The sequence below is a fragment of the Dicentrarchus labrax genome, unplaced genomic scaffold (assembly GCF_905237075.1).
Source record: "Dicentrarchus labrax unplaced genomic scaffold, dlabrax2021, whole genome shotgun sequence".
In the NCBI taxonomy this organism is placed as follows: Eukaryota; Metazoa; Chordata; class Actinopteri; family Moronidae; genus Dicentrarchus; species Dicentrarchus labrax.
Window position 1 is genome coordinate 14,234,356 of NW_026136712.1, and position 26,102 is coordinate 14,260,457.

At 41.9% G+C, this 26,102-nt stretch overlaps 1 protein-coding gene across 4 annotated transcripts in view; it reads right to left on the reverse strand.

The window, feature by feature from the left end:
• Positions 1-268: 268 nt before the first annotated feature.
• Positions 269-26,102, reverse strand: part of vti1a (vesicle transport through interaction with t-SNAREs 1A) — a 116,443-nt gene continuing 90,609 nt past the window's right edge. For all 4 annotated transcript variants that reach the window (XM_051417364.1, XM_051417367.1, XM_051417365.1 and 1 more), the window contains one exon: positions 269-1,960. In XM_051417364.1, coding sequence (XP_051273324.1) covers positions 1,867-1,960 — 94 coding nt within the window. In that variant the 3' untranslated portion in view covers positions 269-1,866. The remainder of the gene's footprint in view (positions 1,961-26,102) is intronic.

The window sequence follows — 26,102 nt, forward strand, 5'->3', positions numbered from 1 at the left end:
GTGGCCCTGAAACGGAATAGCAAATGTCCTCGCCGGGAACCACCACACCGACCACAAGAGACACACGCGCACTCCAATACTCCAACCCTGTGTGTGTGACTGGATGTGTGTGTGTGTGTGTGTGTGTGTGTGTGTGTGTGTGTTTGTGGCATGCACAGCATTACCTTCATGTATCTCAGCTTCTGAAAATTCTCCAAATATGCTCTTAAATTTAGATTTTTCCAAGACCCCCCGAAGAATGGCTTTCCCCAGAAGAATTAAACAGCAGTAAACTCACACACACGTTTTTTCAAACACCTGCAAATGTATCACATCGTCAGCCAGCGTACAGATAAACACAGAAACAAGGACTGCATCACAATCTTCAGAACTTGACAAGAAAAATATAGAACAAAAAGAACAAGTTCTAAAACGAGTTAGATCCATTTATAAGAACAGAAGAAGAAAAAAAACAACCTTTAAGACACAAAACTTGAAATCCGCACATTTCAGTTGGTCCTGGTATAATCACTGAACACCCAAAATCAAGAAAAAAACAACATGTTACTAATGTTAATTCTGAATAACTTCATAAAATATACAGTTCTAGCACAGAAACTTTAATTGAAAACTCATTTACGCCTTTATAAATAAATAGTAAGAGAATCACTTGTATTGAGAGCAAAACACTATACATGATGTAGATTTAAATATTAGTACATACAGTTTCATTTCTACAATTTTTCCACAATGATAGCCGTGTTAAAAAGTCCATAGGAATGAGTTGTGGAAATCTGAGTTTGGGAGGTGCAGGGGAATTGTACCAAATGTGGATTTTTTAAAGTGGGTTATAATGTCTGAAGAAATCTTTCTCTGTATTGTATTTATGTAATGCACGTCAAGGTTGGGGTCAGGTCCCTTTTGTATTGAAAACATATTAAAAAGTTTTTATTTTATTTGTTCAATCTCAAACTTGATTGAAATCTTCATGTATCCTCTCCTGAATGCAGCGACCGAAAATAAACAATTTCCTCTAAGGTAAGGTAAAAATACAACTTTTACCTTGACTGAACTTTAGTTGAACTGACCTCAACCTTTTTATGTGCATCGTCTCTTTTCAAGGAAGCGCCACTTGTCTATTTTGGGCTTTGCTGAGTTTTAAAAGAGTATGAACAGCATATCTTATCTGAAGGCACTGTCCTCTGTGCTGTGTAGGGGCTACTAGCGAACAGCTGAATCATTTAGTTACAGAAGCTCATACATACTACAGTACGTGTGCCTACTAACAGTGTGGGCCCCCGAATCCATGACTGTCACTCATGCACATGCGTGAACCGCTCTTGTACAGTCTCTCATGCAAGCACACACACAACCTGAATAACACTTGACCCACCTCCATCAAAACATAATCTACATATCTGTATCTGCTTTGAGTTGCAAAAAAAAAAAAAAAAAAATCCCCATGCCTCGTTCACCTGGGTACAGGATGGGCTGCAAAACCACACTGAGGACGACACCATGAAAAATATGAACTATCATAAAAACATCTCCCCCTCAGTCTTTTCCCTGGAGATGTTAGAAAGAGAGCCTGACAGAGAGAGGACAAAACTGAGAAGAGAAAAAGAACAAGAAGAAAGACAGAGGAGTGTAAAGTGGGAAAAAGCAGAGAGGGGAAAGAAAGAGAGAAAGAAAGAGCAAACAGGAAAGGAGAAAGAGATGGAAAAAAGCTCCCTGTCAGGCTTTGGAAACAGTGATTCATGGGGACCATTTGTCCTAATTACAGCAGAACAACGCTTTTGTCGCTATTAATCACGTGTGTGTGTTTGTATTTGTGTCGGGGGGGGGGTGAAAGTGTGTGTGTGCGCATTTATGTGTGTAGAGGGGAGATCAGTGGCCTCGCACATTGAAATAGATAGCCAGGATGATGGTGAGAAGGATGATGGCTCCGAGGGCGAAGACCAGGATACGATTCTGGATGATCCTGCAGAGAAAGAGAGAGAGAAAGAGAAAGAGGGAGAGAGATCAGGCAGGGTTCACAGAAGTCATATTGTGCCTACAGAGAAAAGAAAAGACGTAAAACGGTCACATGTTTATGTGCAAATTAAATGACCAGCCATCAACTGGAGGCTTATCATGTTTAATAACTACCATGAGGTCTGCATTCATGGTATTTACTGGTATACAACCACTGGCACGGGAGTGTAAAACACACACGCAATATTTCCAAAACTGCTACACTTTTGTGCAAAGCTGCTGTCTGAAATGTCTGACAAATTATTTCTGACTTGCATACACACTTGTAGCCTCTATAAAAATGTCTCACTGACACGTACACGCATGCGAACATACAAAACACTTACAAACAAGCATGACACACAAACAGACGCGCACACAGGCTCTAAAACTTTATTTGCACAATAAAGTGGAAAAAGTGGCTCAGTAGTTTCCTGGAGGTAATAAAATCAGTGAATTACTGATGGAATTTGCCATAAAACGACTCACTCCTTTGCACGTTTAAATGTTCCCACTGTGACCTAAGTAAACTTGACAAGAGGGGGCTTTGAACCAAAAAAACACAAAGCTGCAACAAAAAAAAAAAAAAAGAAGAGATGGAGAGAGGTAGTGAGTCCCGGCGTGCAGAGGAAAGTTCCAGGCCTTAGCATCAAGAGTGAGAGCAACTCATCTCATGTGCCTGTTCCCCAGAAACTCTCCAGAGTTTTCATCACCACACACGCACGGACACACACACACACACACACACACACACACACACACACACACGCACGGACACACACACAGCACGCCGACACACACACACACACACACACACACACACACACACACACACACACACACACACACACACACACACACACACACACTCCGTACCCTCCGCTGCTCCTGACAAATGAGAGAATTATCACATTTGCTGACATGTGGAGGGGTGGAGGAGAGGCCGGGGAGGGGGGGCACTGTCCACTTCTCTAAGCAGGAGATGAATAGCCCATGCTGTGGCCATTTATCACTGGGGAGGGGGGGCAGGGGGGTGCTGGCTGGTTGCTCAGTCACCCTGCTACCCTCTAAAGCCCAAGCCTGAGCCCGACACACCAGTCGAAGCTTAGAGCCTCCTCCAGTCCACCAGCTCGGACCTGCGGTAGCCTCAACTAGCCACTTAGCTTAAAACCCACAGCTATGGAAGAAAGGACGACAGAAATATAACACCACACAGCGTTGTTATGTATCACAGTAGTGCTTTTATGCGTATGTCTTTGTATTTCCCCTTTGTGTGTGCTTTTTGCAGAGAAGCGTAGTTTTTTTTTTGTCTACTTTGCAACTCTTTTGCACAAAGGTAAACTCTCCAGCCACACAGCCACTCCAGAACACATATTTATATCCACGGCTGTATATTAGCTGCACTGGTTATTTTCATGAGCTCCTAAAAACTATAACCAATCACCTGTACGTCTTTTCAGTGACTGGATAACACCAGAGAGCTCATTACAACTACTGTTTGTAAGTAGCACTGCTTCATAAGTAGACAGTTTATCCTTGAATAAATGCATACATTACCATGACAGTGTCATTCTGTATATAGTAAACCACGTATTTTTTAGTAAAAGTTATGGTATATTTTATTATCCTGCTGCTACAGGTCCTGTCTGAAGCCATGCTGAGGTTTCCTCTGTCAGGAGAACACATAAAAACAACAAATAACCCTAATAAAAATAAAATCATCATACTGCATATGTCATTTGCCTGTATGTCTATGTTGTGGTAAGAGTGAAAGCAGTATCAGGGATGCTGTGATAGTGGAGCGTGATGCCAGTGTGTGGATGAGGCTGAAATGATTGGTTGAAGCCAGCTGGGGAGGAGATCCCACTGAAACACTAATCAGAGCATGCTTAGCAAGGCCACGTCTCCCCCTATTAATTGACATTCATTATTTAGAATGATTATTTATCCCAGCCAAATACCCAGAGGAGGTGCTTGTGCGTATGTGCGGCTGCATGTCTAAGTGTGTTGGGAGAATCCAGATCGCTTTGTGTTGTTTGTTACTTTTTCAGCTGGGGAAAAGAGGGGAGGTTGACTCGTGGCCTGGGGGTGGAAAAATGAACAGAAAGTTAGTTTTAGCCTCACGGATGAGGAGGGGAGGGGTTCGATTCTATAAAAATTGCATTCATTAAAAAAAGGAGTCTGGTTTGGTAGCAAACAACGCTGAATAACTTCAAACGCGATGTTCAAAGCAGTAAGGAATATGACAGTGCTGCGATTCAAGAACTTCTTCTCAGGGGACAGATATTTAAAAAAAATACTTTCTTTGACCTAAACTGATTCTCTGTACACCAATCTAACAAAACATGTCTTGAAGTCTAATGTAAAGTAGCCCATCTTATTTGTGGTTACTCAAACACTAAAACAGAAGCTTGATACAAATTTAGCACTGCCCACTCAAAAACTTTAATCTACTAAAGCAGATATAATATTAAAGGTTCAATTCAATCTTGCTACAACTCAAACTCTATAAAGTATTCTAACTGTGTTTTTAAATCCACTGCGAGTGACAAAATATCAAGTTTGAACCAGTAATCAAAACCTCCCACCTCTTTTCTAATGCTCGCAATAATTCAAGTGAAACTACAAGAGCTTGTGAAGGTTATGAACCAAGGGTTACCTTTGACCAGAGGACCTGTAGCCTTACACACACACACACACAGACAGACAGACAGACAGACAGACACACACACACACACACACACACACACACACACACACAAAGATCTAGCCAGATGGACTGGGAGGAGTTACATGTAGGGGAGAGGGTTGCAGTCATAATTCACTTGAGCAAAGTTAAAATCCATCTGAAAAAAATAGTGCCTGTGACACTGTAAAGAGCAACAGTCTTTTCCTCTGACAGCTTGAGTAGCGAGGATATTAATGTCATCACTCTCCTTTAACCACCACAGAGGTGAGAAGCCTGGAAAGTCACTACTTATGTTACATTTCAGGCCTGGGAAGGAAATTATTATTTTTCTATTCGAATCATAAGCACACAAAGTGATAGAAAAACGGATAAATAATTAAGTTATTTTACTCGTTCTATAATCTTTTTTCCGTTTAGTCACCAACAACTGGTGTCTATAAAAAGAAAAAAATCCCAGGGGACAGATCATTTTCATAATCCTCTGGACAACTCATCTGCATACTGTCACTTGTAGATTTAATCTACAGATTTAGATTCTATATCCACTTTACATGAGCTCACTAGTCAAATGAGCTTCTACGGTAAAAGTCATTTTAGTTCCTGTTTCTATTCAAGCAGAAACAGAAGCAGCTAAAATAAAACTTATCCAACAAATATAGAACACCTGCCCCCCCAAAAAGAAATAAAAAATCCCAAAAATTGGGAGGTAGGAGAGTGAAGAACATGGTTTTCCTCTGCCGTATGGTTGATCCCGTCCTGACACGTGGCCAGACAGAACAGAACTTATCAAACCGGATCCATCCTCCAGCTTTGACACTTGACATAGAGGTGGGGGGTGAGGTGTGTGTGTGTGTGTGTGTGTGTGTGTGTGTGTGTAGGGGAAGGTTTGAGGATGTGTGAGTGATGCACACAGCACACGTACAAGTGTGCAGATGTACATGCTGACCCACATATACACACTCCAACACTTGCACACACGGCAAGTTTGAGTAGGCTTACCTTTACCCTGCTCCCTACTATGATACTGTTTATGATCCCCAAGTATACTCTCTGTCTCTAACCCCCCCCCCCCACACCTTTGAAAAAAATCCCCTACTCATATGTAGACAGACCAACAGTAATTGCAACTGAGACGCCAGCCAATAACAGCACATAATACTGGTCGTTCTATTGGCTCCTGATGTTCCTTCATCGCAGGCAGCCAGTCAGCTAACACCTTACTAGACGGGAATACACAGATATACAGCACTAATGTTCGAGAGAGAGAGAGAGAGAGAGAGAGAGACACACACACACACACACACACACACACAGAGACAGAGAGAGAGAGCAACAGAAAGAGTTGAAATGATGAGTGCAAAGAAGAGCAAAAATAAAGCAAGCAGGAAGGACGGAAATGGACAATAAAGCAGCTGAGAGTGAAAAACAAGAAAGAAAGAGCGTGAAGAGACAGAAATAGAGAGGTGGAAGGAAACAGGGAGAGTGAGAAAAGAAAGACAGAAAGACAGAGAGATAGAGAGAGGAACGGAGAGAGAGAGAAGTCCGTTTACCCGGGGAGGCAGAGCTAGAGGAGAGGCTCCTCGGAGACAGATGAAAATAATGAGGACTTTTCTGTCAGGAAAGATTTACAAAATCGTACCAGTGTTATTAAAATTTAAAATCTCCCGTTTTTTTTTTCTTTTTCTCCCTTCCCACCCTCTTCCTCCCTCCCTCTTTTCCTTTCCCTGTTTTTTTCCCTCCTCTTCCAGCAGCACAGCCTTATTACCAGCTCTAATGAGCACCGGGATACACCTCAGCTTGTGTGTGTGTGTGTGTGTGTGTGTGTGTGTGTGTGTGTGTGTGTGTGTTTGTGTTGAGGTCCAGGTCCCTAGTGCCAGCTCCATCAGCGCCCCAGATTCCCCAGTCCCTTCCATGACACACACATCTGTGTGTGCCCACACAAAACACACAAGGTTGGACACACAGATACACGGTGACACACGTGTACACACAGGCACACACACAGTCACATACACATCTTTTGATGGTTCTCAGAGGTGGCTGGACATACATACATAAACACACACACACACACACACACACATACACCTCTCAGGCAGACAGATACACACACACCCCCACCCCCCCACACACCCCCCCCCCCCACCCCAAAACAAAAACAGTCTCAGTCAGACAGACATAAGCAGATAGGCCCAACCCACCTTAAAACACACACACACACACACACACACACACACACACACACACACACACACACACACACACACACACACACACACACACACACACACACACACACACACACAACACGTCTACACTACGAAGAAACTTAGCTGCAGAGTTGCATCTCTCAGGCCCTCCCCTATCCCTCCTCTTTTCACTAGCAGACCAATAAAATAAAAATCAATGGCTGTCTGAGCCATTCTGGCTCTCCTCCCTCCAAACCCTGGGAATATACAGCATGGGGGATGGGAGGGAGGGGGGCGTGGGGGACGGGAGGGAGGGAAGGATCAATGTGTTCACAAATGGTTTGAGTGATGGACATGGAGGTGGAACACTGGTGGGGGTAAGTCCTAACTAATGCATTGACTTGTTATCACAAACTAATACAAATATATGTTTCATTGTAGAAGCACATGTGTGCACACCTACACACACTGGTATTGGTCTGGAGCTCTCACACACGCACACACACACACACACACACACACACACACACGCACACACGCACACACGCTCACACACACACAAACCTGCCACATAAACGCACACATCACCCAACAAAAGGTGATGTGCCTGCCATCAATCCAGTTTGTGAAGAAAGGTGAGATACGTGCGACGCTTCAATCAGGTGACTGAAACGAGGGAGAATGAGGCAGAACGATCCAGAACAATCAGATCGGGTTCATGTTGCTCTGCAGAGATAATGACTTGACCTGTTTGTTGGAGAGATCTGATCCCACCTTGTATGTTCTGCCTATTGCCCCCGAGGGGGTGTTCAAGATAAATGATGATTTTGGAAACGCGTGCACACACACAAACACACACGCAGCTGGAGTAGGTCTTTAATTGAAAGCTGTTTACTGTAATTATTCAAAGAAGTCCCCAACATCATGTAATTCCCCTAAGAAAAACAATATTTAACAAAGCGCCCACACCTTAACACTCGCACGCTCACTGTTCAGTAAACATAAGAGAGGCCGTTAGTAACCATGTACAATAATGTTGTACTGTATACATAAATGTCTACTAAAAATTGGATTCATGTTTTCCCTATTTTACATTAAGTCACAGACTGTGATGTAAATGTAAAGAAAAAGGTAGATTCGGTTGAAAAACAAAACACAAGACTGGAACCTTGTATCACTGCAACAATTGACAGGCAAAAGTACCATAATTCTTAGTTATTGATTCCTTTTGATTGTTTTAAAGGTTTTTTTTTTACATCAGTAACATTTGTCACACTGGAGCTCAACAGGCTTATATTATGATTTATGATTTTTGGAGGTAAATGTTCGGACTGCAACTAACAACTATTTTCATTATCGATTAATCTGCTTATTATTTTCAGGATTCATCAATCAATCATTTTGTCTGCACACGTCTTGTGAAACAAATTCTCACATTTGAAAAGTTGGAACAATCAAATGTTTGGCAATATTTGCTAACTGGTTATCATAATTGTTGATAGATTAATGATTGATTAATCATTGTATTATGTATGTAAATAAACCTCAAATCTATTTGGTGACTGGGGCTTTAAATCTGTGTTACTATGAAGCTACTGAAATGTACTGCTTATTTTAACATGTAAATGACACTGGACAAATTCTACTGGGGAATTTCAAGTTCTTTTTATGTATCTAGTACTCCAACAGTTTCTTAATTTTTTGTTGAAATTATTGATCCCTAAAACAGACCTTTTTTTGACCTGTATTGACAGTTTTTTTTTTATAACCGAGAAAACTCACATGAAAGATGGACAGGTTTTTTTTGGAGTACGTGTTCTGAGCAGCGTATTTCATGTCAGCCTGATACTCCCCACTCCCCCCCCTCTCTCACTCACTCTCACTCTCTCTTTGTCTCCCACTTTACTCGCTCTCTTTCTACCAACTTGATGCAGGGGAACAGCACCGGGGCTCTACAAGTTCATCCATTTTTTATTTGGCGGCTAACAACCCTGGCCAGCAGCAGCCTAGACTGGGACCCAGTTTTCTCCCAGAAAAGTGTTGCAAGGAGGAAGAGAGGGAGGGCAGAAGGAGACAGAGAGGGAGGAGGAGAGATGGAGAGAGGGAGGTAGGAAGTAGGAAGAAATTCAGCGTGGGAGGAGAGTGTGTATATGCAAGTGTATGTGAGACATGAAAAAAAAAGGTGGAGAGAGAAAAGGAGATGGAGAGGGAAATGGAAAATAGACAGAGTGGGTGAAAGAGAAAAGGAGAAGAGAAAGAGAGAATACATTGCAACTGTGTCTGGATTTTTTACGAACTTTTTTTGCCGGCAGCAATTTCAGGTAGCTGCTGCAGCTTCTCCTCATCCTGGTGTGATGTACAGGTGGCTTTCTGAGCCTGCCTGGTTACCTGCCTGAGCCCTTGCCCTCCTCTGTCTTCCCCATCCACCTCAATCCTCCTATGTGTCCTCTTTTTGCCTCCTCTCTCAGACATTCGGTCCCTTCATTCAGTTGAGTGATTTTGTTTTTTTTTCCACTCACCGTGTCTACTTTTTCTCACTCTTGCTGGAGGGGTGTGGTAAAAGGAAAAAAGTATTTTTTACTATGTTTACCCTACGTGATTGTCACGTCATAATGTGCAGGAGCATGCCAACAGCCCATATTTATAATTGTTAGTATAGGCTGGTGAACACGACCTCAGCCAAGGCGTCCGTCATCACATCAGTTTTTGTTTAGGTTTCGATGCTTAGAAGCTCACAATGGCGAAAATACAGTTAAGGAAATTATATCATTTGAATATTTGACTAATAAGGAACAATATTTATTACAATTAGCTGGTTGCAGTATGGTATGTATGGGACAGACAGGAAATCCACATCACTTGTGTGATCAATTTGTGTTCAGTGCTTCCTGCTTGGTTTTCCAGAGTATTCTATAAAGAAATAAATGTAACTGACCCCTCTTCAGCCACAACTTACAGAATACGTAGATGCAAGATTCCTACACCCTGATAACATGACATTCCTGAATAATTTCTCGTTTCTGCTAACACAAAATCCCCCTTGTATACACTCCGCGAGGGCCAGGGGCCAGCTGCAGATCCGATTACTGGCCCCGGTGAAAAAGGGCGTAACATTAGCCATTAGAGCTGTAGGCCTCCAAAACTATGATGTCCATAAATTTTTATTGTTTGTTCAGTATTGAAATCTCATTAAAGTGCATAAATCATGTGTGCATACTAAAGCTCACTTTCACTAAAGAAAGAAAAGGAGACAAGGAAGAAAAAAGAAAGGAGAAGTGGAGCCGGGATGGTTAGGGAGCTTAGGACACCTGAGGCAATGGTTTAAGGCATCTGCACGCTTTCTCACTGGTACAACATACAGTAGTGACACAGATTGGGAGGGAAGAGGCTGCTGTGGCATAACACAGTGTTTCTTAATGTAAGTATTGCAAAGCTTTTTCTTAACATAACTTTTCATAGTGTGTTTTTGTGTTACTTTTACAGAATGATACTAAGATGTTTTTCTGTTAGCGTTCGTGTCAGGGAAGCAGGGAGTACCACACCTACAGTCTGACACTTAACACCAACTCTACTGTTGTGAAATTTGACCTGACTTCTTCAAGCTTACAGATGAAATGCTTGTACTCGCAAAATATAAAAATAGTCACAACACCAAAGACTTCCATCAAGTTTAAACGCAATTTAAAGATGTGATAACTGGGACAGACAGGACATCTATTTCCTTATCATGCCTCATGTCCCATAATTATTAGTTAATTTTTTTTTTTATACTAGTTGGAATCAAAGCATTTATCTTCACAAGAACTTCTCCCGACAGTTTTATTTCGTGAGGTGCCTCTAACTGGTTTTCCGCTCAAAACAAAACCATTCATCAGATAAATGCTTTAAACTCTTTGGGCCCAAAAAGACGTCTGTTTAGGTTTCCACGACAAAGACGAGATGAGGATATTAGTGTTTATGTCTGAGCCTTTTTATTAACTGGTAAGGAAGCTCCTCCGCGTGGTGTTTGTTTGCCATTTTAAATCAACTCTCCAAATATTTGCTTCAAGTCCCGTGTGGTTTTAGTTCTGCATCCTGTGTCCCTCCAGATACACACAATGTTGCAATCTTGCCCACCAGCATGCACACAAACACATCTACGCACCGAACATACAAGTACACACATACACCCACACAAGCTGACCCACTTCTTATACAAATGTACAAAGAGCTTGTACTGGCCGAGCACAACAAATCTTTAGCCTGCAAACATTCCTATACATGAGTTAAAAAATAAAACATTTTCCTATATATTACTACTACTTTCTATGGCAAAGTTCTCTAAAGTGTGCATCCCTGCTCGCCTCAATTTTCTAAGCATAAAAGAAAAAAAATTATGGTTTACAGATTCATTACATGTGAGCAGAATGTTTACATGATTATACTTGCAGCCTACATAAAATCAAAGTGACTTTAAAAGACTGTAGTCAACAGTATGCATTTGTAACATGTTCTTTTTCATGAATGTTAAGCCCTCCCATGAAGCAGAAACATAATGTCTTCCCCTTTTCTTTTATCTTCCGTGCTAATTATAATTATAAGAATTTGCATTTTAAATAATGCTGATGCATTTGACAAAAAGTTTGACAAGAGTAATTAATGTATGAGGAGATGTGTAAAATACTGTCAAGAGAATAGAATGCTCTCTAAATAAGGTCACTTAAAACGCTTCTGAAAACACGAAGGGGATTGAGAAGCCCATATGGTACAAGGACCATAATGTCTATGCGATGGTCATTTTCTTTGAGAGTAAAGTGAAGGAACTAGAGTAATTTTATTTTAGGTACAGCCAGCAGAAATATGACAGCAACTGCCTTGCAAAACTAATGGGGAATAAAGTGTAAGGCTGACCTCTCTTCATCTGGAGTTGTTAGTTCAGTTTCAATCTGCAATAAATCAGATAAGTAGGACAGCAGAAAGTCTGCCAGTACAGAAAGCCACTAAAGCTAGTTTCCCCCGTTGGTATCCAGAGGTTAAAGGTCACGTTTGCATGTCAGTGTGTACAGAATGCAGACTAACCAAGCTGGGATTTCATGTCAAGGCCACAGGTGAGCAAGAGAAGAAACCATTTCTTGAACTTGACCTCATGACCGTCAGGCCACTCTTGCCCCTTGCTCTGTCCTCCAGGTATGAGAGGACTTAGCCAGCCAAAGGTCACAGTGTCAGACCATACTTGCATGTGTGTAAAAGACTGCGTGAGTGCAGTTTTGCACGTGTGTGTCATCAAGTGAGTGTTGAGTAAAATGTGTGAAAACTACCGGAGCGCATCTGGCAATCTGGTGCGAAATAACACAGAACAATTAAGGATTATGTGAACCTTTAGGTAAACCTTGTTTGGACATGCAGGTACAGATCACTTTATCCAGCAGGTAAGCAGCGCAGAAAGAGAGGGAGAGAGAGAAAGAGAGGAGGAGACAGGCAGACAGAGAATGTAGGGGTATAATGTCATCCCACAACCCCCCATTTGACACTACAAGGGAGGCTTTAGTCAGTCTAAATAATCCATGCTGTTCCATTAAATTTGCAGACTAGCTTCCCTAGTCCATGTGTCTAAGTTGAGAGAGCCCAAGAGAGAGGAAAGAGGGGAGGGGTCGAGCTGGGAGAGATGAGATGGGGGAAGTTAGATAATGGTTCAGAATAAACTCACGCAACAGTCTTTTACATGGGAGAAATCGCCAGTTAAATAATGTTAAAACCAGAATTAGATCTTCAGAATGGAGAAAAGACATGGCTTATAAAGAGAAAGAGATAGATAGAAAAAGAGAGAAAGAGCAAGTGTGCACACCCAGCTCTTTGAGTGACACTGATTTGCCCATGATTGCCTGCCTCACCGCCAAATCTCTCCCCTTTCCGCAACCCATGAAAAATAACCACTCGCACTGTGTGGGGGAAGCCACCAGTGTGACAGGGATTGCTGCAGTAACAGTGTTATTGACTTGTTGCTCCAGATACATTTGCTTAGTGCTCTGGAGGCCCGATCAATAGACTCTGGGCTCTGAAGCCCTGCTAATCAGGGCCTGCAGCCATGCGGGGTCAGCCTTCTGCAAAAACTCAGAAAAAGAAAAAAGGATAAAAAAGGGGAAGAAAATAGGTAAAAGATAGGGGGCAACAGCAAGAGGAAGAAGAACTTTGAGGGCCGATGATGAGAGCTTGAGTTAATCGACCAAGATTTCCCGATCTTCAGTTCTTCTTTTTTTCCTTCCACTGCTAGAGGTAAGCTCGTGTGGCATTTCTCTCTCTCTCTCTCTTTCTCAGCAGCAGTGTGGGCGTGAGGCACCATGAGAGATGCAGATTGCTGCTTCACCTCTGCTTTCCTGTGAACCGTAGTTCAAAAGTCAAGGGGCATCTGCGCTGCTTTGGGACTTTTGGAAATGCAAGAGCCAATCCATATTTGCAGAATCCAGTTGTGAGATCTCAAGAGGATTCATAGTGCTTAACATAGATATAGAATGAGTTAATCTAAAGCATGTTCACATGATTTATCATCAGGAGGGAATTTAAAGGCAAGCGTTTTTAGAAAACAGTGTCCAAGGTATACGTGCTTAATGACACATAGTGCTTAGTTCTCCTTCTGTGTTTTCAAGGCTGACAAACAATAGTACATGGACACAAATTACTATATTTTTGTTTGTGGTTGAGTCGATCCACCTGGTCACAGTGGTCCTGATGCTGACCCTGAGCTTTCCGTCAGGTCCCTTGAATTATCTCCATCTGTAAGCCTTACTTTCCTCACATCACAAGCCCACTATGGAATGCTATGGGAAATTCATGGGGGAACTGCCCATCAAATATTAATGATCAAGTTGAGCTATGTGGGTTTTCTTACTGTTTTTTCCCCCTGGTATCTATGGTCACTGCTGCTTCCCACAAGACACGAACCAAAGAGAAAAAGAGAGGATAGAAAGAGAAAAAGGGCAGAGAAGGGTAAGGGAAAGGCTAGAAGGGTGTATGGGTGTTCAATATTTTCTTTTGAGGGGGCCAGAGCCTGGCGAGCTGCAGCGCAAACAGGGTCTTGATACACAGGTCCCAAGGTGTAAACACAAACTTGTACACTGTCATTGTTTTTGCTCTTTCTCAATATTTCTGTTGTGTTGTCAGCTGGTGAAGTGGGATTCTTGTGCCCATTGACACAGATGTAAAGCCAAGGTGGTCTTCACTGACTTTGGGCCTTCCAGTCTTTGTGACAAACTAAGGCCAGTTCAATCACTTGTAGGATTGATCGGATCGCTGAATGTAAGGCAATAGCTACATTGAACATTTGAAAAATATTAACTTTATGAGAAGAAAATGAACAAAACTTGGGGATGCAAATCAGACAGCAGCAAAAGGAGAAAACCCAAAACAAGGACTGAAACAAACACTGTGTAAAAAACACACTATGATGGAAATATTGAATCTGCTCATCAATGGAGCCCTGTTCTCCGTCTTTGCCATAACCCTCGCAACACCCCCTGGAATACCAACACCCACCATCACAGCATAAGTGGAAGTGCAGGGTCAGCAGCGTCCCCTCTGGCCTTGCTGACCAACAGATATTCTAATAATCACCTTCCTTCTGTACTGTCAGGCCTGAAACCAATGGATCCCTCGTCCTGCCTTCGCCCTCCATCTCCACTTATACTAGGGGCTTTACGGAGCGGCGCTGCTTCGATACATTAAAACTGCTGCCCCATGATCAAACGAGCAAATACCTCCCGGGTCAGCAAAGGGCTACCCCACGTCAGTTAACAATGCAGCATTTAAACATCAGTCGTATGCAAAGCGGCTGGTACACAGGGGAGGAGATGGGCGGCAGGAGAAAGCAGAGAAGCAGGGCCTGGACTGGAGAGATAATGAGCGCGAGAGTACACAGGAGAACATCAGCAGCTATTTAACGCTACCGTGTCAGCTCCTACACAGCTTTATGATGAAAATATAAGATGTGAAGCTCCATCAGCTTCATAACAAGGATGGGGTAATGGTTGAGCGCATATTTATCTTGGTCAAAATGCAGACTCAATACTAATGTATGAGATTGCGAGTTACACCCAAACATTTCCATTTGCTCTGTAAATCGCAACTTGCTAAAAAATTGGATCAAACATCCACTAATTCTGACAAAAATACTTTCTCAGAGTTTGCAGAAAGTACTGCCACAGGATATAAACATTTTACCTTCATCATAGATACTGTGGGAGTTTAAATAAAGCAGCATGTATTATGCAATTATTTCAGGCAGGCAAAATAATTATTCAGATTATTGTCAGCAGATGATTATGCTTTGACAGCACTGGGTGTCTCCACAAGGCCCAGTGGATGTAGACAAAGATACAAAACATACATATTACAAGCATAGGTTGTATTTACCCATGAATTTAATGCACATACTGAGACACATGTCTGCGAGTGTGTGGCAAGCATGTGGTCGTTCCAATGAGAGCTGAAGGCCTGCAGAGCTACTAATATGTTCGCATAACGTGTTCCCTAAAAAAACAAAACAAATAACTGAGAATGTGTTTTTAACATTTTTGACAAGCAAAAAATTGTGTAATTTTTTTTAGTGTGAAGAAGCCTTTAATGAAGCTTAAAGGTGAAGAGGTGAAGAAGAGTTTTTTTTCTGGCTTATCCCTTCTCTCCCTCTGCCTACTGCTTGGTTAACCGACTGACCTGCTGTCAAAGGAGCCTTTGTGAGTGCGCTTTGGCGGAAGGCCAATCAGATCCTCCGGCTTGTCTGTCTCAGAGAGGAAAATGGCGCCCCTGGTATGCCATCAGCGGCAGAAATGTGCAGACAGTCTGACTGCTGAGCCAGGCTCGGCTTGCTGTGGCCCTTCCAAAACTATGCCGGAGGAATTACCTGTTTGGCACAGGGCCAGAGGGACTCGTTCTACAAGGGCCAGTGGTTATTTATCTATTTATTCACTTAAACCTCATGCACACAGGCACTTTCAAAAACATTTCAACTCCTTAACACCCACTTCCACAGGTTCTGACAACATTCTCCTTTGAACTACACGTGTAGAGTTAGTGTCAATGAGTTATATGACAAAAGGGTTCCTATTCCAAAGCAAACCAGCATGAAAACATTTACTGAATGACTACTGGGTTAAATCATATCACTTACTGTAACTTCTATTGAAATAATGAAAGGTTTACCTTTACTCTATCCACACACACCCCCTTCTAATTCCTGCTTCACTTGATAACACTTCCTGTATGTCTGCAATTATTGTGTGTGTGTTTTTGAATCAATGTATATTGATGGTGCATATGATACAGTAGTTGACTATCCTGAAAATGAAAAAAAAAAAAACAACCTAAAAAGGTCATATTCAATTTTATGTCAGGGGTATAGTGTTTGGGTGAGACTGTGGGAACTCCCAAACCCCAAAACAAATTGAACACTGAAAACTAAAAACACAACACAACAAGAATACAAGTTCTGACAAGACCCTGATTTACACTAAACAGAGATCACAACTTGCTCACTGCACAATCCTTGTTCATTTCCACTATGTAAAACCTGCCAGAGACAAATACAACTGCTCAACAAAGTGCCACTTGTGACACATCATCCGAGGAAGGAAGTGTTTAGGCTGCTGCTTCAGAAACAAACTTCTGACAGCAGGAGATGATGAAACACAGCAGATCCAAAATTATTCTCGCGCACCACAGAACCTGCTAAACCTGCTAACCCTGAGAGAAAAACAGTAAAGGAAAAGGACTGGAGGGTGATGCTATATTCAGTGTTATTTAGAACTGTACATTTCCAGTGAACAAACACAAGGCCCTTTTATTGTTTACCTTTCATGTAAAGGTAATGTCAGCAGTATAGTAAGTATACACAAACGAGAAGTCCGTCTCTCTTAAGAAAATCATAAACACACACTTGAACGTACACACACAAACATTTCCTCAAGCACTGTGACATACTGTACGGCCTCATTTCAAATGACACACTCAGCAGATCATAAACCTCCACATGGTTAGACCCAAACAGAAACACCATTCTTGGCAGCGCTCACGTGTGTGTGCGAGCTTGTGGGGTGGGGTGAGGAGGATAGTCGAGACTTGCTCATTTCACACTGCGAGGTGAGCCAGGGAGCAGTAACAGAATCTAGCTATAAAACATGGCCGCAGTGGAAAACGGGGAGGGGGGGATGACTATAGCCCATGGTATAGTATGTGTCCAAATGCCACCTCTTCCAGACTCCCTCCCCTCCTTGCCTTTCTCACAGTTATCCATTATCATAACCCCTGTCTCTGTGGGCATGTCTGACACACAAGCTGCTTTTTGCGTGGCGGCCCTCGCCTTGACCGGCCTCTCGCTGACGTACACAAAGAAGGTGTGAATGTGGTTTGATTAAGAAAGAACCAATAATTAGTCTCTTAATATATATTTTTTTTAATATGAGAATGTTCTTTAATGGCCATCATTGTTGTCACTTTAAAGTCAGTGGTCATTCCTTGGTAAACTGGTCAAAGGTCATTTGAGAACTTAGAAGTATAAAACAAAACACTGCAACAAAACTAAAACTAAAAATGCTCATATTTACTGAAAATGGCCTGTTGGTTTAAACCTGGCAGCACAGATCTCTTCATATTTCTCCTTCAGAAGTCGGGGCCTTTTTGAATTTAACCCTTTCGGCTCTGCAGCACTATCAAAGTCTCAGGTTCTCAGGAGGGGGTCCACACCTCAAACGGTGCCACTGTCGACAGAAATAACCCTTATCCCCATCTTCTCCTTCATTTGGGTTAAGTGCATCAGCTCAAGCAGCCCACGCAAGGAGAGGCAATTTGACGGGGAAAAAGGAGGAGTGGGAGCTCATGGGAGGGAAGGAGTGAGGAAAGAGAGATGGATTTGACATGAGAGTAGAAGAGCAAGAGTAAGGGGGGGAAAGTTTTTTAATAGCTGGACTATCCTATCAGTGATAGCAAATCCACATAAGCTTCACAACATACCACAAGTAAGTAAATTAGGTAAAACTTTCAGATCTTTTTTCTGATGAAAACGGGGTCATCAGATAAACCCAGAGGACACTCCTTTGTCAAGTGTTCAGTGACTGCGCCATTCTGAATTTGAAGTGTATTTCACGGGTTATTCTATTCTCGTCTGCAGGCCACAGTGGTGTGTAAAATGAGAGGGAATGCAATGTTTTGGGAAATCTAATTTGAGGCCTGTGTTTGTTTTCCCGGCCTTATTTTGCAACCAGGAGGCTGGCTCCAGAGCAGCACAACTCTCTCTTTTCCCCTAGTTTCACAACAACAATGTCCAACACCAACATCCAACCAAAACCCTTATACTCAATTGAGGTAAGGACATTAAGCTGACATGGGTCTCTTTTTGCTTTTCTCCTCTCCTAAGTCTCTCTCATTTATACCACAGAATTAAGCAGACAGTTAATTGGGAGGTTATTCACCATGTCAGAGGAACATATGCACACGTACTTACATATAGATGTATTTAAAAAAAAAAAAACACAAATATGAGCAGCCATCTTTTTGGCAGCTAATTGCGACGTGCTCCCTGTGGGAGGAGAGAGGGGTCCTCGGTCGATAATTAATCCTCGTTTGGAAAAGTAAATGACATTCATTAGCGGTGAATCGAGCCAAGTGCCATTATTTACATGGCGATAATCTGGAGCGTGCTGGTGGCGCTTTTTTAATGTTACAGAAATAACTCCGGGACAGGGGAAGAGTACAGTTGCTTTCCTCCCTTTTTTTCCCGTGTCTTCGTACCCAGGAACAATTAGGCCCAGGCGAACAGATGGGGACGCCTCTGAGTGAGAAAGCTCCTCTGAACGACTCTTCATCTCCTTCTTATCTCACTCCCTCATCCACATGCACTCAGGCGCACACACACACACACACACACACAGCAGAAATAAAGAATAAAGTACACAAATTCAGGCATGCTCACACAAATACACTTCAGAAATATACACGCACACTTTCGGGCACACAAGAGAGCATACCAAGTACTGAGCATACTGAGCTAACTTTTAACATTAACTGTCGAAAGACAAGCTTTTACAAGGGGCTGAACAAGAACTTTGAAAATGTGGGCACATTGAAAACACTGAGCTGTGACGGTAAAAACACAAAAGCTGGCCTTAGTATAGATATTCATAGAGAAAAGGACATGGGCTTTTCACATTGATAAAATGCAAGGTTCTATACATCAGCTTTTTTCTTCCAAGATATCAGTGTTTTTTTATAATAAATCCTAATAGAGAAAACATCATACTCTTTGGTTTATAGACAGTGCGTGCTTTGTACACATGTATTATGTATACAGATTTGTGTGTGTGTGTGTGTGTGTGTGTGTGTGTGTGTGTGTGTGTGTGTGTGTGTTAACACTGCTGAAGCTGGTGTAATGATCAAAATGTTACACAGTGGGCCATTTGTTGCGCAACCCCGAGGTTTTCCACAATGGTACAAGCCTCTCCATAATGTACTGTTAGGGATGTCCACAAGAATGGAAAGCCATGGCTGTAAAAACAAAGCAGACCTGTCATCAATACTAATTGCAGAAGCTCAACAACTGTAAGCTTGTATTTTAAAAATGAGAAAAGCAATAATGACAGAATGCATACAAGAGAGACGTCGTAGTCAGCTAGTCTAATTTACTATTATATGATTAGGTCATTTTTGACATGGACACATTCTTCTAGTTTTTCATCAGTACAAAACACATTTTTCCAGTATTTGTTGCGTTAACATAACAGTATAATTATAGAGAATACTTTTAATATGGACCCCAGGAAGAGTAGTTGATGCCAAGAGTAGTTGTTGAGAAGGCAACAACTAATAGGGATCCAAATAAACAATAAACACAGCAATGTAATTCAAAACAGTTAAACATAAAATGTGATTAAAACATCCTTTCCAACACAATGGTTCATACAAAAGGAAATAGAAAAATGTTTCTATATCATTTTTAACTATGCAGGATGAATACAGAGGTTGTTTTGTTACTCTCTTTAATGTATTCACCTGCAATCTGTTTGCAACTGTAAAGCATTTTGAGCTACATTTCTTGAACAAAAGTTGCTAATTAAAGAAAAGTTTGTTAAAATGATCGATTAATGGAATTTGTGGAAAAATCTGGCTGTCAAAGTCAAGTCTGTGTCATTTTACAACACATCACCCCTCACTCCATCTCTTTTCAGGATCATTATCCCTGCTGACCTGGATCCTGCTGGGTTTTCTCACTTTGTCCAATATCAGGCAGCAGGTCACAGCCATGAAAACTAACACACCTGTTATTGTGCGACCTGCTACCTATCTTTGTCTCACTAAGTACAATGATTAAGGTATCAGTCCCTGGGGAACCCAAGTGACAAAAACAGAGAGAGACAGAATTGAGCGTACGGCCTCACAGTTTCAGCATGCCCTTAGCCACTGTGGACACAGGGGATAGTCCCTGCTGCCTCCGGTCACGCTACTAGACAGGGAGTGTTCCATCAGACAGTCTAACCCCCTCCTTTACCCATAAGATTAGGTAACATCTTCTTGTGTTTGCTGACACCAAGGAAGCAGCCCCGAGCCCCGTAGGGCCTCCTCCTCCGTCATATTCTGTTACGTCCCCCAAACAATGGACCCTGTCAAAAAGACAAACACCAAATATCTCTTCATCCCTCATTCTTCTCACTGCTAAATCTAAATCCATCTGCAAACTAGTCAGAATTGTGGAGAAAAGTAAACCATGGGAAGTTACAAAAACGCCTAAACAAGGGCATTGTGCATGGTTATTTTGGAACTTTCTTTTGCTCTTTAACTGCTGAATTAATGAATAAACAATGTATGTTTTGGTAAATTTAATGGTTGCCTCCTATTTGTGACCAAACTTAAAATCAAGCCTACATGCCCTCTTTTCCTCCCTTGACACTGACCAGATGCCAGGCTGTTATTTTAGCTATAGGGAGGACTGAGGCCTAGCATGACCTTTCCCGAGCTGAAGGGAAACTTCCGAGAGAAATCCGATAAAATCCAGGGTGCGGGCCTCGCTAATTCGTTCGTCCAGCTTGCCACACTTCCGCGACCTCTTTTCCTTCAGCCACCCCCCACCAACCCCCAATCGATCTGCTTATCTCCTGAGATCAAAGGCTTGCACCGCCGTTGTACATTTAGCCTCGGCTGGGTCCTCCCACATCATGTCTAAATATTAATGATAATAAAGTCTCACACCCATCCCTGTGTCAGGCAATTACAGCCAACATTGATCCTCGGCTCTCTGCTCCAATTAGAACTCACCGCTCGTAATGCGTCCTAGCACATCAAAGGATAACAGCCATTGATCCACTCCTGGATCTTAACGTTTACCGTTAGGAGAGAGGGAGGGGGATGTGGTGTGGTGGTGGGGGGGAAGCAATATTCTGACTAGAGAAAGGGGGAGAAAAGAAATCATTTTATCCAGCCAGTCAGGTAAAGGAAGTGCTGAAACTCAGAGGGTAAGGCATGGCAGAATGGGCTCAATAACAACAGACATTCTGACAGTTTAGAAGGAAACTAGCGTCCGGAACCCTGAATGCTAGTTCACTTCACAAAGGCATGGCTTCACTAAACAGTGAAAACTTTAATAGAGATCTTATTGCTCGAAAAAGCCACGTTTTGACACATTTCTAAGGCTGTAATATTATGCCTTCTCCTGCTATTGCTATCTTTGGTATATTCTCAGTTCCCTGCTCACTTATAGGAGGTCATTGCCTTTTCCTCTCTATTAAATAGACTTCTATTTAAATGGAAGGATGTAACCCCTCTACCACACAACCAATGTGAAATGTAAAGATGTGATGCAGAACATCAAGCTGGAAACAAAATCCGATGGACCCTCAGCAGCTCCATTAAGAGATTTTACAAAATGTGGGACCCATTAAAAAACTATTTGTCCTTCCTATCTATGATGCATATTTTAGTTGTTGTTATTGTTGGTATTGGTATTGTTTATTGTTTCATTCCACTAATCTTAATTTAATCTAAATTTCTTTGTACAAATTGGCACCTGTAGATGATAGCCTAGTTTAACATCTTGCCATATAAATGGAAGAAATCTCAAAAGGTTAAGTGTTGGGGGGAAAAACAGCCACATTTAATGGGGAAAACTACAACCAAACTTAATAAACAAGGAGGAAAAAACACTGGGAATTTCTGATCAGGTTTATATAATGCAGGTCTCAGTGGGAGGCAAGAAAAGCTTCAGTGAAACACGAGTTATCACGTCACCTCCCACATTTATGTCTTTAGGCCAACTATCCTTGACAACTGACCTTTCTGACATCTTAAAAGTTTGTGGAAATGGAAATATTTTAAATCAACATACAGCATAAATCTGAATTTACCATTCTACAGCAAAACACACTCAGACAGAGAAACAGAATCAATAACGGGGTAAAATCCTACCCATTGAGTCAATAGACATCGGCACGTCACCATTAAACCAGGGACATTCCTTGCACAAATGAAGCTAAACAATCCCACTGTTGACACCATTATTTGACAGGGCTTGTTGTTATGCTCTTTCTCTGCTGTACTGATAGCTCTGATAGCCCTGGCCTCGGGCACGACCTCACAGCCGCCTTTGTCACAGAGCTGGAGGAAGGCTTAACCATTGCTCTGGGCTACAATGATACTCTTCAGGGCATCATAATACACTGAAACACTGTGCAACTGGAATGCAACCCAATGGTTTGTAAACCTATCATTAATTGACTGACCGTGGCTGGCTTCTTGAGGCTAAGCTGAAATATGTTGAGCGATAAGGTAACAGGGAAAAATAAATGAAAAGCAGGCACAAAATGACTGTACCAATTTAATTAGAAAGAAGGTTGTAATAGTGCTGGCATCAGTCGTGAATCCTGAAATACATATTGAATGACAATTAATACACGGATGGGGAATGTAGACTGTTGCCTTAGTGTGGTGAGGTTCATTCAAAGGTCATGGCAGAGGAGTTGTGTTTACTTCCTCTATGTTTATATTAACATTTAGTACCTTATGCACAGTTATGTGAATAAACAGTAACTTAAGATACTCTGAAAGTGACCACAAATTTTCTCAATTGATACATTTCCACTACTATAACAGGCATTCCATCACAAATCAAATAGTTTTAAAATGAAATGCTTAAAGTCAACCCTGTCACCTTCTAGGCCATAAGCAATTTATCACAATCCTTTTCAAAAGTCTGTAAACCTTTAACACCTTAAGCTTTCTTTCAGTATTTGTTTGTGTACGATATTTTTCCCTCTTCTCGACCCACTGTCCTCTGGCTGTGGTATCCCTCACTATTATACGCTTTGCTAACATGGTGCTTAACTTCAACTCTGTACCTCGGTCTCTACCAAACGATGTAATTAAAGATTGGTGAAATGAAACCAGTGTTTAGAAATGGTTTATGTCAAGTCTGTTCTGAAATGCTATACCACAGGGAAACTTTTAGATGGGATGGGTGTGCATCAACGTCTTGTTAAATAAAATAGAGTCTTGGCCAGAAGAGTCAGGCAAAACATCTAACCAACAGAGCCTCAGTGTGAGCCAGGTCAAAGGACGAAGGCTGTGTGCAATAGTAATGCAATGGTAATGGTAGGAAGACATTTGTTGCTGGCTGAAATATCAGGCTCCTCACATGTGTGTGATACTCAGTGATGCATTCAGGTCAGCTAAGGAGAATGAGGGGACTGGCGGGCTCCACAAACAGGCTGGGAAAGTGACACTAGGATGCTAGGCCAAGACATCAATGTCCTCACAACTTCCCTTTAACACTGAAGCAATGTTAGCCCTGGCGCCATCAGGATATGGGGTGGGGTTTAAAGTTTACACGATGGCTGACAGGATGTACCCATGTGACCCAGCAAACACTCAGAAAATAAACAAAGCGGCTCTAAATTTTGAAAGGCAATGGTTTCCAGGGCTTTAAATGACGGTTTAGAGAAGAATTGGATATTTGTGTATGGGTTATCTTGGTGGCTGCCAGACTACGATACAGGCTTTGTACAGTAGTTGTAATGCTTATTGTTCAAATCAGCTGTATGTTGTACATCATTCAACTAACGACACTTACAGTATGTGTACAAAGCACATTTAAAAAGATAACTCGGGCTATACAGGCTCATAAAGGTCAGGGGGTAGAGTTCATGGCCTCTTCTTAAAGGCAGCTGCATATATAACCAAAGAAAATAACCTTGGTATGACTTTTTTGTTAATATTATTTAGAACAATCTAGTTAGAGTTTATGAATTTTGTTTAGATTAGCATTTATTTTTTTGCTGTTGTAGTGTAGGAAATAATCCTGAAAATAACATTCTGAAGAGCAAAGTGAATAACTTGAGGTCAGTATTTTCACTTCACAGCCCTACAAAAACTTTGGCAGATGCAAGATGGGCAACTGAACTTTTGGACTGAGGAGGCAAAGTGTATATATGTGCGTAAATAATATTATTTGGGTTATATTGCACTACAGGGGTACTCAGAAATGCAATAAAAAAACATAAAATAAAAAAGTGGTCAGTTGTGTTAAATCCAGGCTTGTGTTACCATCCACAAAAAAAGTGTTGGCTGCCAAAAGGGATGGGAAGGAACGAAAGAATAAAAAAATATATTTGCAAAGTTTTCAATGCTGTTCTGTGAGCAAGGCTGTTGAGACAGATCACGATGGGATGATGTTGACCCTTGAGGTGCAAACTAAGATCCCTGTCGCCACAGAGACGTGAAGATCGTGGTGTGAGCGGGGAAGTCTTCTCTCCAGTTGGCAGCAGGCCTGGCCTAGCACCAGGGTGCTCAGCCAACAGCTCCTCTCCTCTGTCAGACCCCCCCCCTCCCCACCCTCCTCCACCTCTTCCTCCGTAGCGTCCTGGATGCCAGTCTGCCTGGCTGGTGTGGGCCAAACAAGCCCCAGCCATCGGGCCAAAGGGGCAACGGAACTGCTGCCAGCTGGGCCAGCACTTCACGGCCGAGCACCACTCTCCAAACAAACAGCGCAATGGGCCACAAGCCACGGGCAACATGGAACCTGTCATTACCAGCCGTGCATGGCTGGTTCACTCCCCAAAACCCAAGCCAGGCCAAGGGCTTGAACATGTACTGCACTTGACTCAAATTTCTCAGCTAGGGTATGTCATAGGAGAATCCTTTTTCAGAATTATTAGATCATAAGCATATTTGGATATATGTGTCTATTTACCTCTAGGTATACAATGCCAACTGCAAATGTAAACACTTATTGAAGCAATAAGAACAATAATTTTAAATCCATGACCAAGTTCAAGACGATTACGTATGAGTGAAAAACTTGAGAGTGGAAAGACAACGCCTGCCAAACAGTCTCTTAGGATTAACTGCATACCGTCTAATTATACAACATCTAGAAAACTTCCTATGGTCCCTGGGCTAAAAATTGACTCTATGGGCATTGGACTTTACTGGGGTTTTCTCCACTGATCAAGGTTCTAAAAGGCCTTTGTGGCATAACTCTGCTTTGTCCTTACGATTTTGGCTACAACAGATGATGGTTTGAGGCATCCATCATGAAAAAGGCCTTTTCAACATCACTAAATATGAATCAGTGAGAAGGAAGACCGTTAACATTTAGTGTCCAACCATGCTTTCACTGGAATGCACCACTGGGACAAAGGCACCTAGGGAGAGACTTGGAGTAACAAACAAAACAACCTGTGTTACAAACGGACTCTGTCAACAGTCACACAGAGAGAAATAGTGTTTCAGTGGGTTTAGTGCCATAATTCAATAGTCTACAGCCCACAAAAGCATACAACACATCTCAGTGGTCATGCCTGAGTCATTGTCAGAGCCTTCTCATTCAAATAACTATGGATCTCTCTCTTTTTGTTTTGTTTATTTGTCACATGGAGCATCTCAAACATCCCTGTCATTCTGATGCAGTATTTCATTTTTCAAATAATCCCAAGAGGTAGTGGCTAACACAAGCTTTTTAGTTTTATTTCTTTTTAACAAAATAAGGAACATAAACTGCTCCTTCTTGGAAGACCAATAATACCTTTTTTTGTTCTTTACTTGTTTGATTGATATAGCTAATTTTAATTATCTAATTTGAGCTTTTAGGAGTTTTTATGACAGCATATGGCTGGTCATTCTGCAGAAATAGCATATATCTTGATGAGTATTGTTGTTGCATGATGCAAGTATTTTTAACATTATTTTACATATTGCATCACCCAGCACTACTCAGCTCCACTGAA